The sequence below is a fragment of the Alligator mississippiensis genome, chromosome 5, assembly GCF_030867095.1.
Source record: "Alligator mississippiensis isolate rAllMis1 chromosome 5, rAllMis1, whole genome shotgun sequence".
NCBI lineage: Eukaryota > Metazoa > Chordata > Crocodylia > Alligatoridae > Alligator > Alligator mississippiensis.
The window spans coordinates 13,260,970-13,274,699 of NC_081828.1; the positions used below are offsets into that span (position 1 = coordinate 13,260,970).

Genomic DNA, 13,730 nt, shown 5'->3' on the forward strand with positions numbered 1-13,730 from the left:
GCATTAACAGTTGTTTAATTATGTCACAAAAATCACAAAACCATTTGAGCTAGTTGCAAACAGCAGAGATTCTCCAGTCTTGAGAGAGAGAAACTCCTTCAAGAATATACCAACAAAAAACAATATAGTCGTACACTGAGATGCCCAAGCTACTTCAGTACCAGAAGCAGTACTATCACATGAGCACGGTACTCTACCTGGGATAATCAGTAGAGGTGAACTGGTATATGGGTGGCATACTGGATCGGCACCAATAAAAGGAACATTAAAATTATCGGCAATTGGCTTTTTTTGGCTGATGTAGCTTACAATGTTACTGATAATTATAGCACATGGATGCGTGCAGCCACGCTCATGCACGTGGCCGAGAATGCAGCCCTGCAGCTTGGGGAGCAGGCTCCTGCCGGTAAGTCTGTGGGGGGAAGGGGCAGATCGAGGCCCCCACGGTGAGGGAGGGAGTGGAGCAGGTGAATGCAACCCTGGGAGTGGGACTGAGCCACAAGCAGCTCTTCCAGGGGAGGGGGCGTTGGGGGGGAGTGAAGGGGGAGTGACTCCCTGCTGCTGTACGCACCCCCGTGGGAGGCATGGTGCCGTGTCCCCCCAGATCTGTGTGCAAGGCAAGGGCGGGCTACCCTCTGTGGGCTTGGGGCCAGGGGCTGCACCAGCTTCTTCCTGGAGGGGGGGCTGGGCTGGGGCTGGGCTTGGAGGAGTAGCCATAGCCCCCAAGGCCCCACAGTGCCGCCGTCCATCTCCTTCCCCCTCTTCCCTACTAAGAAGAGGCTGATACAGCCCCTGGCCCTGAGCCCACAGTGAGACGCCCACCCTCGCCTAGAACACAAATCTGGGGGCACATGCCTTCCCGAGTGGTGCACGCAGTGGCAGGGAGCTGCCCCCCCTCCCCCACGCCCCCCCAGGTGAGCCACCCATGGGTCTGTCCCACTCCCAGGCTCACATTCACTGTCCTGGCTGGGCAGCACCTGTCTCTGTCCCTGACCCACTCCCTCCCTCACCATGGGGACCTCAAGCTGGCCCCCTCCATGCCCCTTCCCCACCACAAACTTACAAGCCAGGCGCTGCTCTCCAAGCTGCTGGGCTGCATTCCTGTAAAATCAGCTATAGGGTCAGTATCAGCCAATATGGCTGGTTAATAATCAGCTATAGTTAATCAGCCAAGAAAATCTTTATCAGTGCACTCCTAATAATTAGCCTCACAACTACAGCCTCACAGTGCTGTAGGACTTCCAACCCTAATAACCGGCCAACACAGAGACAACACAGCTCTGTGGCAGCATGTCACCACTCATCACCTTACACTGCCATGTAGAGATGTCTGAGCTAGGCCTGACCGAGCTTGTCTATGCATACTAGAAACAGAATACAGGTTTCCCTCGCTTTATGCAGGTTCAGTATGTGTGAATTCGCTCTTACACGATGATTCTTTTTATTCCAAAAAATGTGTTATATGCGAGGTAAATTCACTCTTATGCAATCGGTGTGGTGGAAGCCCACAGTCAGCTGCTTTCTGAGGTGCATTGTGGGAGTGATGCACACCAAAATATAGTTTCCTGTGTGGATCTGTGCTCCTCGCTCGTTGTCTGCGACGTGTTTCTGTAGTTGCCATCCCCATTATGATAGTGCCCTGTGCTTGTGTGTCCTGTGTGCTGTTGGGAAGTACAAAAATAGTCTTGGAAAACGTGGTAGAAATGGTTCTGGGGGGGGTCAGTACAGTCGAGGTCTTGGAACGTATCCCTATTTGTTACGTTGTAAAGTGGGTTCCCTTTATGCGAATTCGAGTTATGCACCATTTTCCAGGAACATATGTACAGCAGAAAGCAAGGGAAACCTGTTCCTGTGTTAGCAAGATGCTGCATTTGGGCTAATCTCTCCTCCTGAAAAGCGAGACACTGCCTTGTCTATAGAGATAAACTACTTCCAAGACTAGAGCTAGCTTGTTCAGAGGTACATAGCACTGCATTATGCTATGTAGACATACTCTATCAGTCCTTTCCCATGTCTCTTCCCATAACTCTCTCTACCTGTGGAGGCATCAGTTGCACGTCTCCACTGAACTCATGTTGGGGAGCATGCAGCTTGTGCCCTACTCCAGAGACACTTGAAGGGGAAAATAAAATAAAGCCTTTGTTCCTCTTCTTCAAAAATCACGGGGGAGAAAACTGCAAGGCTGCTCCACCTGTTTAATGGCTGCTCTTGCAAAGGACTGGGGTGCAGAAAAAAAAAAAGGGGTTGTTCAACTTGGTAAGCTACAAGAGATCAAGCATGGCTAATAGGGTAAATGTCCACACTGTCTTAAGGCATAAGGTTACTTCTTTTTGCTCTTAGATTCTGCATCCTACCTCAGATAAAGCAATACTTAATTATTACCCTAGAAACCCTGTACACAAAAAAAAAAAAAGGTGTCAAGAATCAGTAGAATAGAAATCAGAATCACAGAAAATTAGGGTTGGAAGGGACCTCAGAAGGTCATCTAGTCCAGCCCCCTGTTTAAAGCAGGACCATCTCTAAATTAAATCATCCCAGCCGAGACTGTCTAGCCAGGTCTTAAAAGCCTCCAAGGATGGAGATTCCACAACCTTTCTGGGTAGCCTGTTCCAGTGCTTTCCTATCCTCCTAGAGAGAGTTTTTTCCTAATATCCAACCTAAACTTCCCTTGTTGCAACCTGACAGAACAAGGAGCAATTGTCTCATATGCCACCACTGAAAACAGTCTAGCTCCATCCTCTTTGCAAACACCCTTCAGGCAGCTGAAGGCTGCCATTAATACCCCCCCTCAGTCTTCTCTTCTCCAGACTAAATAAGCCCAGCTCCCTCAACCTCTCCTCATAAGTCTGAGTCTTCACCTGTAGGTTAGATCCAACTACAAGGATGGCTCTAAAACAACCATCATGTTCCACTTCAGCTACTCTAATGGATTTTTTTCAACATTCACAGCTTAAAAAAAAAAATCACACAGGGATCTAGTTGAAGTGGATGGTTTTAGGTGTGAGGTATTTTGAAAAAAAAAGAGTCTAGACATTCTTCAGTCTACCTCAATCTCTATTTTGACTTATGCCATCATTTAAAGCATTTACTACGCTCTCTCCAATCAGAGGATCCTTGAGAGTCTTCTCTGTCACAGGAAGTAATACAGAATCTCTATATTTTTATATTCCCCATGCCAGTAAATCCCCATCCAATCATTACATCATGGAAATAGGAAAGGCCATATATGGTAGTTGACAAGGAGCAAAAAAAAAATATAGGCAGCAGTCACATGTTTTGGAACGAAGAAGGACGTTTCAAAATGAAGCTTATTGTGTTGGAAAAAAGAATAGATTTGCTGCTTTAAAGGGTCACAACAGACAGCCACAGCATTCATTTCTTTTATAAAAAGAAAGTCTGACCTATATGATCATCCATGATACATGTCCATAGCTGAAGTATCACGTTTAAGAACGGTACACAAACCAACACTAATGAAATCAGAACTGTTTTCAAGTATAAAGCCACTTCTTGTATAGGGTTTGATTTTTGCTTCAGCTACCAATAGGCAGCTGAGCAAATTAAAGATTCCCAGTTACTCACTTGGCATTCTTAAGTGGGCATTTGAAAGAAAGAACAAAGGACAAAGCTGCAGATGGACGGGCAGTTGTGTGAATTAGCTCCCTTTCATTAGTCAGGTAGAATTTGCTCTCTCGTGCAATGGAGCAGCCGGAGAAATGGAAAGATAAAAGCAGCCTACAACATCTACAGAGCCCCATAATTACTAGGACTATTAAGAAACTTTCTACTGGGGAATCCGAGATCCTTCTGAAGGAAAACTCTTCAAGATACGTTCAGCCCCACATCAGTAAGAGAAAGCAAGAAGGCATGGCATGATAACCTAAAGGCAAGTGGGCCAGGAAGTGAAGAGAAAATAATTTAGGGTCCCAATGCCAATTCTGGCTTGCAGAACAGCGGTAATGGTCATAGATCGGTGTTACTTTATCAAGCCAGTATTGATTAAAAAGAATGCAATTAACAAATTAAAAATCTTACATCTTAATCAAAATCAGGGAAAAGCTAGGAAAGTCCAGAGAATAATTACATTTTACCTATATATTGGTTTAATTTCTCTTCACCTAATGGAGGGTCTGAGCAGGTTAGTATTTTATAAAGGAAAGTTTTTTGCAAAGATAGACAGCAAGATAAAGGCAATACTAAAAATTAGCTCATGAATCAACACTAAACTATTGCAGCCTTCTGCAGAAAAAAGCTGCAATCTCTGCTTACCTCTGGAATAAGCCGGTCTAAATGTTCAGCTCTGTTTTCATGAGAAGGGTGCGTGGAGAGCCATTCTGGTAATTTAGGCTGCCCTTGAATGGTTTCTGCTAATTCCATCTGCTGCCAAAATACACTGCTTGCTCTTACATCCACACAAGCCTTAAAAAGTAGAAAGGAAACAGTGATGCATGTCAGAACCACAGCCTAAATTTGTAATTTAAAATTCTTCAAGGCTTCTGTCAAACAAAAGACACTTGTTAAACTTTTTTATAATGTGACGGGCTAGCTGGCAGTAACCTAGCCCAGGGGTTTTGAAAGGGCAAAGACTGGAGGACTTGGGATTCCCTTTCCTCACCAATCAGGCCCCAGAGACTCGCCCCTCATGTCCCCTGATTGGCCCCTTGGGTCACCTGGAGGTGGATAAAAGAGGCAGCATGGCTGACTCAGGGAGAGACCAGCGAGGGACCATGAGGAAAGAGCTTCAAAGAGCTGGCAAGAGCTGAGCCAGCGGGGTGGAAGCAGTTGCCCCAGAAGAGCCTGAAGGAGCGGGACCTGCAGGAAGCAGTTGGACACTCAGCAGCACGGTGTGTGGCCGGCAGGAGAGGCTTCCTGCTTCAGCAAGGATCGGAGCAGCGACCTGAGGGGTTCTCAGCTCGGTTTCCAGCTCCTCCAATCAGAAACCAGGCAGCTCGACGTGAGGCCGGGGCTCCAGGAAGGTCAAGACCCCTAGCAGCTTGGAGCAGTACCAGCACTGGTGGCTGGGTAGCAGTGTTGGTAGCAGTGTTTCTGACTACCACATGGGAGATCCAAGTTCAAGTCCCAGCTTTAGTGACTTTGGGTGAGTGAGCTAACAAGGAGAAATTCCTCTTGCAGTGGAAAGGGGCCAATGTGTTTTCCCCCTTTCTCCCCTTCCAAGGACCTAGGCCCTATATTTCTTTGTCCTCTGACATTTTGTATTTTGTACCTTTTTATATTTCCCCAACCAGTATTGTTTGCTCTGCTGTTTGTGTTTTATATTTTGTTAACCCTGTCTTTTGTCGATGATTGTAAGTGTCTAACTTCTGTTGAATCCTGCCCCCTTGGAACATTGTAGTGTCCACTGTACCCCCTGATTATGCCTGTTATGTTCCCAGTATTGTTCCCTCATTAAAATGTATATGATTAAGTCCCCAGTGGTGGTCTGGCTCTGCTCTATAGGAGGAGGAGAGTCCCTACACCTCCCACAGCGCTTGTGCACCTGCTTTGATCCCTTCAATTGGAGAGGGGGTACCTTTTGGAGTACTGCCCGGGTTACAATAAATTTAATATTACTTTAATAAAGTAATGCAAAGAAGATGCACAGATGGAAATGACAGTTCGTATGCAGTGCCAGATTTAGCCCTGATGCAGCTACAGGAAATGGGTGTTGCAGCTAAGATAAAGTCACTCACTTGCTTCTGGGCCTGCTACTCCTCACACCCCTCCCTGTATCTGCATTGACTTCAATAAAATTACACCTGAATTAAAGAAGAGACTTGGTATTTAACTAGGCACAAAAATGGTTAATCAAAAGGTAACTGAATAATTCTTTGGTTTCAGTCTACCATAAGCAGCTGAAAGATGTGGTTTATTAACAACAACTATGCGTAGAACCCGAGACGAACAAATTAAACCCAGTCTCCCTGCTCCCAACCACCAGAATCCCCACTGGAGAAAACTCAAAAGACTGAAAAGAATTTTTGGAAGGGAGGAAAAACAAAGACAGGATATAATATCCAATTTTTTGGCATGTAGCTTAGGATCTGCTGCTATTCTAGTTCTAGCGTCTGTGGCCATAGGAGCAACTCTGGAGTCTGGATGACCTGCCGTATTCAACATAACTACACTCATTTGTAACAGGGTAACTAGCAGGGCCAGGCACCAGGCCCACCCACCTCCCTGTCTGGGCAGTCTGCCCACCTATACTCGCCTGCCATGCCTTGATGTAAACAATAAGTTGTTTGTTTTTAAAGCAGGAGGCTGCCCATTTTAAAGCACAATGCCAAGGGCTTATTACGCAGCTCCGAACCTTCCCTTTTACTGTGTCCCACGCCTCGCAGATGGCATCCAAATTTTCCACTACTACCCTGGCTCCTTGTTTAGGCCAGAGTGGCCCAAACTAGGCCTCAAGCATCTTTGGACGTACCTGGGCCTTCAACTCCTCAGCCCTTCACTGAGGCCCCCTATTCTAACTATACCGGTCAGCTTCTGTGCAGCCCTTTAGACCGTCTTCAGACCCTACTCTACAGCATTGCTGGGTGTGGCTAGCCTAGTCAGCATCTTATGCAGCCCTTCAGACTGTCTTGGGCCCTATTCTACACTGCTACTTGTGGCCATTACTCCAGACAGCTTATGTGCAGCACTTCAGGCCATCTTCAGGCCCTACTCTTAACTGCCATCGGGTCCCTATAACTCTACTCTGCCCCCTTGTTGAGACCTCTGGGCCTCAGGCATCTGACAACTTACCTGGGCCCCTTATCTCAGCCTACGGCTGTGCAGGCCTCAAACATCTGTTGACATACCTGGACCCTTTGGGGCATTACGTCCCTTTGGGCCTCAGGTGCCTGTCGACTTAACTGAACCCTGGCTCAGGTCCCTCGTGGTGAGCCTAGGCCTCTGCCACAGACACCCCTCAGTGGGTCTGGGTGGCTGTGCTTTTCTCTCAGGGTGTCCTCCCCTAGCCCTTCCCCTCCACAGGGTAACCCACAAGGCAGAGAGGGCTGAGGCTTTCTGACACCCCATACTCGCCCTTCACTAGGGAGGCACAGGTGTGGCATTTCCCAGAAGCTGCCTTGCCACAAAGAGCACCACCACACCATCCAACCCCAGCAGGGTGTAGTTTTAGGTCATGCCCAGGATCAGAAACCTCCTGCCATCCCCATAGTTCCTACCCTGTCCTCCGGGTGTTCATGAGCAGCAGCTCCAACTGGATGATGTTCTGCCTCCGGCTGCTTACAGCAACTGCTGCTAGGCTTTACTGCTCTAGACTGCTTTTATGGTCAGCAGCTCAGCCTTCTTTCCCAATCAGGCAGTCTCCTGCTAGCCATGTGACTCCTAATTGGGGAGTGAAGCCACCTGCCAGCTGCCTCTGCTGCCTACACACGCCCTTTGAGTGGCAGGCACCACTGCCCCAGTGTGTTGGGATCACATTCCATATACTAAAATTCGGTCCTGGTGCCATATGTCACCCCCATCTAGCCCTGTGCACTGGGACTGGGATCTGGGGCCATGCACTGGGATCAGGCCCCACACAGCGCTGTGGGCCTACTCTAATGTGTAAGCCCATGCTATCTGGACCATGGGGCTCTTCATGAGTCTGAAAACTTGGCAGTAGGGGAACAATGCCACTGATCCCCTACTGTCAAATTTTCAAACCTGTGAGAAGCCCAGTGGGCTGAATAACACAACATCAGGGGCCAGATCTGTGCAGTCTCCTATACATCAGAGAGAAGCCCCAACTCATGGCCAATTGGCTATTCAGAGATGGGCAACAGGGGCACCGGGTTCAATCTGAAGTAACTTTGAAAGGTCTGCTTTACCCTTATGCAGACTACGAACACTGGTGAAGACACTAATATTTTCACAGAATCTAAAGGAAATCATTTACTACCCAATTCCACTTTACACAGCACTGTGATGACAAGAAAAAAAAACACAGAAAGGATGAAAGCAGGATTCTGAGACGTACTCTATGAAGAAACATGGCCAGAAAAAGTCACAATTTTTAAAATTGTAACAATACCCAATGTGGCAACATGGGAACTCCCCAACCAACCACCGTGCTACTCTCCCACCTGCCTCTGGGCATGCCACCCACCTCTCTCACCTGCCATGCCTTGTTGTTAAATGATTAGGGTCTTAATTAGACGGAAGGCTGCCTTTTGAATGCCCTGTTCTCCTGGGCCTATGTATGCAGCTCCAACCACCCGTACTGCATCCCAAGCCTCGCAGATGTTTCTAACAGCTGTTCTGTGCTCCAGCCCGAGACTGGGCCCAACTTACCAGTGTTAGGCCTCTCACATTCTACCCTATTACGGGTCATACTCATACCACCTCCCTCTCACTGAAGTCTCTCACTCCACTGCCTCTCACATGGTCTCTCTCATACTGCCCCTTGTGGGAACACACTTATACTGTCTCGCCTTTTTCCCGGAGCCACACTCGGCCTGCCCTCACCCAGAAGGTCCTCAGGCTTGTTTCCCTTCACTCCCCAGCCAGCAAGCGTGCAACATCTTGGGCATCTCCCTCTGCCCTCATCTGAGCGAGCACTGGGTGGTTCACCACTGGTCTGACTCTGCCTTTGGTCTCTTGCCAGGTCACTCACCCAGCAGCTCTCAATCATGGGCTCCTGACTCGCCCCATTATTTACTTGCCACCCCACCCAATCAGCCTCCAGCCCACCTGTGGCCTCAGGCACCCGAAAGCTTATCTGGACTTAACTCAACCCCCATGTTAGCAGGACCTACCCTCAAGCCCCCTGTTCACCAAGGCCCACTTCATGTCCCTTCCTCACAGGGCCTCATCTCAGGCCCTGTGTTCACAGGGCCACACTATTACCCCTGTTGACTCACCTCTCTCTCCAGGGTCTCCCAACTGCCCTTCTGGTGCAGCCCGTCAGGTGCCCCTCTGCACCCCACCTCCACTGAGGCACATACTCCGTCCTCTATGCTGGGGTCTGGGGTCGAACGCTCCCCCGCAGGCTAAGGTGCCACTCATCGGCATGCCTGGCCCACCATTCTTGCTCTCCAGGGTCCTGTACCCTACCCGGGCTCAGGTGGCTACAGCTGTACCTAGCCCCACTATCCACTTTCCAGGGTTTTGCACCTCACACAGGCTCAGGTGCCACACTAGGGCATGCCTGGCTCACCATTCTTGCTCTTCAGGGTCTTGTGCTACACACAGGCTCAGGTGGTTGTAACCAAGCCTGGCCCCACTATCCACTCTCTGGGGTCTTGGATGCCACATGGGCTCAGGTGCCCACGGGCTCAGGGCGTGCCTGGTCCTCTGCTGCCTCTAGTGTTAAACAGCCCACCCAAAGGTGGAGGCTGGGGTTAAGGCACCCCTCCTCGCCTTTCACCAGGGAGGTAACTGGCCTGGCATTTCCTGGGGGTTCCTACACCACTAAGACCCCCACCAGGTCACCCTTCCTCAGCAGGGAACAGTTTCAAGTCATGCCCAGGACCAGGAGCCTCCAAGCCATCCCCATAAGCTCCTGCCCTTACCTCCTTGCGGGAGCAGTAGCTCCAGGGGATGTTCTTTCCATGGCATCAGGCACCTGCTGCCTCCAGCTCTGCTGGCCTGGATCTAAAATGGCAGCTCATCAGAGCTGGGGCAACACCTGCCGCCAGCTCTTAGAATGGCAGACACCCAATGTGTTCTGCAACCCACCTTCTCCCTTTAAAATGGTTCTTGGGAAAGGCTTTTCCTTGCATCTCCGCAAGCAAGATTCCACGGAGCTTGTAACAGTCCCAGAGTGATGAGCACCCCACTGGTGCTCTGCCATACCCAATCAGAATTTAAAAAAAAAAACCCTGTTGGGAATATTGGCTTTAGATGCAATGTTAAAAAGTTTCTAAAAAAGTGTTAAGTGGCCTGCAGTGTGATGATCACTCAGAGATATGAAAATCATTTAAACATACCCCAGGCAATGATGATCTTCAGTCAAAAGTATTATCCATCTTATCAAGCAAAATATTTGTCGTTAAATTCTATCTGCAGGGTTAAAGGTATTTCCCAGCGTCAATATAAAGTACTACAAAGGAATGACAGTGTTTTTCAACCTTTTCCAAAACAAGGCACACTTAACATTAATAAAACTTTTCTGCAGCACACCTGTTAAGGCATTCCCCATCTTCATACCTATTGTAGCTCATTGTCCTGGCAAAATTCCATGGCACTCTTCTGTGTTGCAGCACACTGGTTGGAAAACACTGCTGCATACACTTACTTTAGTTTAAAAGGTTCTCACTTCCTATATCTAGAACCCCCAGGAAAACCAAAGGATTGTGGATTGCAATCAAGGGAGGAAACTGGTAGTAGGAGGGAGCTGGCAAAGCTCTTCAAGGTACATGAGACTTCTGAGAGCATTGCTTAAAAAAGCTGGCTGGACTCTAAACTTCTATATTTGCTGCTTTCTCCCTTCTCCATGGACAAGATTCTCTGCTTCCAGAAAGCATCACTGCAGGAAGTCAAGCACACCACACATTGAACAGTTTGCAGAGGGCTGTCACCATCCATCGGGCAGCACAAGGATAAGACCAACAAGATGCCCTGGTCACATGAGCAGAGGTACCAAGGGAGATCAAGTCAGACTAGACATACTGAGCAGGAAAGGGTAAAGAATAAGGCCAAGGAGTCTCTTTATACTGGTGTTATATAAGTGATGGAGGGGGAAAAAAAATGTTACTATGCGTCTAACAGATAACAAGCAAAATATATGGGAAGAAAGGGGGGAATCTATCTATATCTATATATATATAGCATAGTACGCAAAGTATGAGGGATTTCAGCACGGAGGTCATATTGACAAAGTATGAAAAGACCAAATTTCTCAGGAATGTGGAAGCCATGGGCAAGTTTCAAAAGGGACTCTTAAATCCTTGACACCAAACATTTGCTTTGTTTATGGCACAGATTTTGCAAACAATGTTTCGGTGGATTTTTTTACCCTGACTATTCTGCTGGCTCATATGCAACTCTGCCCCACTTCCCTCACCCTTCCACACTACAAAGAGCATTTTCAGGAGTCACTGTAAAGCCAGAAACTAGTATTAAACTATATTAAGTGCATCTAAAAACTATCCACAATGGCTTTCCTGTAAGATAAAATGCTACATGTTTAAAAAGGTATAATCACTTGCAACTTGCTGAGGGCAAAAACTGATCCTTTATACAGCTGGAAAGCAAGTACCCTTATCCCTTGATACCAATAGGAATTAAAGCATAGCAGGCCATGTGATATTGCAAATCAAAACACATATTTATATAAGACTGAATATGTAAGATCTCAATCAGAAGTCAAAAACCCTTTTGGAGCAGCGAACCAAAGCTACAGACCCAGCCACTGCTGTCACTTTCTCCCATTACTAGAACGCTGCCAGTATCACAGGGCAGAAAGATGACTTGGCAGGCTGGATCCAGCCCATGGGCCATAGGTTGCCAATCCCTGTTCATATACCTGCATATACCTCCATATACCTGCATATTTTCTGCTATGTACTTTGCATTCATGTGAAAGAAAGCAGTGTTGTGTAGCTTTTTTTTCCTGTAGGTTTCTTCTGAAAATAAAGAACTGAAATCAACTACCCAGAGATTAAGATCATAAAATATTCTTGATAAAGATGAATAAGAGGTTGCAACACAAGCGGAAAAGCTGATGTAAAAAGATAAGCTACTTAAGTAAAAAAATCATTTCACAGACACCAGAGTCATGTGTGTGGTTTACACAGTACTTTGACATCTCTGGAAGAAAATCACTATAGAAGTACAAATGCCTTTTGAAATGTTAATAAGGAAAAAATCCTACCACCCTCTTTTAGTGGCGAGGAAACTGATATACAGACATTGAACTAACTTGCTCTAAATACCACAGCAAATGAGAGACTGTTTCTAGACATAACTAGTGCCTAATCCAACTCCTGTTTTGAGCTCCAATAATTACATACTTGTAAACAAGCATCCAGGTTTGAGGACAAAGTTGCACTACATTTACCATGATGATCTCTTTTCCTCTGAGCTTAACACTAATCTTAGAAAATATTTATAAAGTTGTAATAGCTCCAGCTGCTGCAGATAGCATGGATCAGCATTTGTGTTGGCATCTAGGAGTGTCACAACAGATCCTGGAAAGCAGCAGGGCTTTGCCCTGGTAAGTTAGTTACCAATGACATTTTTCCAATACACCTACAAGGCACCTTGAACTTTGCTTCTGATTTACAACAGCCATCAAAAGCAATTATTTCAACCCTAGATTATCCACTAGTGCTTAAACCTTAGTCTTTTAGAGGTTTTAAAAATATATGCTAGCAATGATAATTCCAACTTATTTTCCTTATTCTGAAGTAGTAACTCTAGGTGGTGCTGTTCGCATAGTTATCTAAAACTGCCAAACACTATACTTGGGTAGAGCTAAGATGCCCTGCTTAGTTTGTTTAATGCATGAAGTGAAGACCAGAAACAAAAGGTATTTGGGTATCTGAAATTAAATTTAGGTAGAAATTAAGTACCTAGATCTAAGAGAGCAATCCACAGAACTCTGCCTAACTTGGTTACGTACCCAGGACTTCCGGGCACCCACATTTTTATAAGTCAAAAGTCAGAAAGAAGTGTGATTTCTGGCACACCCCTCACTTTGCCTTCCCTATGGGCTAGTTTAGGCATTCCTCGCCCCTCCTTCCCCCCCCATCAGCTACCTGAGTGTTGTAATTTCCAATTCCAGGCACCTATCTCATCCATTTTAAAGTATATAGGACTTAAGTTCCCAAATTGGGTTTCTAAACTCCACTTTGACAGCTCAACACCTGACTTTTAGGTATTGCAATATTCAGCACCAACACACCTAAATTCTTATTTATATTTGGCCTTGACATCTTTCAAGGATAAAAGGATGAACTGGTGCATGAATTACACAATAAACAGCTACAAATAACATATAAACAAGTCACGTTAGGAAGAATCACATCATCTGGTGCCAGTCATCTGTTGCACATATGAAGCAACTTGCATATCAAAAGTAATTCATAAATTTACTGACACCATTTATAAAAGGTGGAAGCTAGTTGAATAATCAACAATTAAAGGACTCAGGAGTTTTTAAATATATCATGCAAACATATTTATATGTATTTTAATCATGACAATTCACTAGTTGGCTTTCACTTGTTTAAGAACAAGTAACTTTTCCTCTTATTAGGACTAAAACCTGCGGAAAGTGTTTTTTGTAGTTAACAAGGCACAATTTTACAATTTCCAGTTATGACACACTATCAGTAAAATGGCTATGGATTTCCCAAAAGACCATTTTATTCTCCCCTTGATTTCAAGAAAATCCCATTTGGCAAAATGTTAGGAATCCTAAGACTGAAAAAACAAAATGTACTTGTACATAAAGCATCATCTGCAAAGAACTTACTCAAATAACAATGGAAACAGAAAGAGAAAAAAAATTGATATTTCACTGTTAAAAACAAGCAGCAGTCATAATTCTTACCTTTGCAGCCAGCTGAAGTCCCACTTTGTCAGCTTCAGCTTCCAGTGTTCTGCTGTAGGGTCTATCAAATATAAACTGGGAGAGAAATATTTCAGATCCTCAATTTAGAACCCTTGCTCTCACCTATTTATGAAGTGATCATAACTTGAAAACTTACATAAACACTGCTAAGGACTAAGAATGAAAGTGCTTCCTTCAGTGAATCTCAGAGCCTTCTGCAAACTCTGTATTTAACTGTATTTAA

At 45.9% G+C, this 13,730-nt stretch overlaps 1 protein-coding gene across 1 annotated transcript in view; it reads right to left on the minus strand.

The window, feature by feature from the left end:
* OMA1 (OMA1 zinc metallopeptidase) overlaps window positions 1–13,730 on the minus strand; it is a 38,093-nt gene that overhangs the window by 15,134 nt on the left and 9,229 nt on the right. Inside the window, exons 8-9 of the mRNA XM_019479299.2 lie at window positions 13,487–13,561; window positions 4,270–4,419 (exon numbers count right to left, since the gene is read on the minus strand). Coding sequence (XP_019334844.1) covers window positions 4,270–4,419; window positions 13,487–13,561 — 225 coding nt within the window. The remainder of the gene's footprint in view (window positions 1–4,269; window positions 4,420–13,486; window positions 13,562–13,730) is intronic.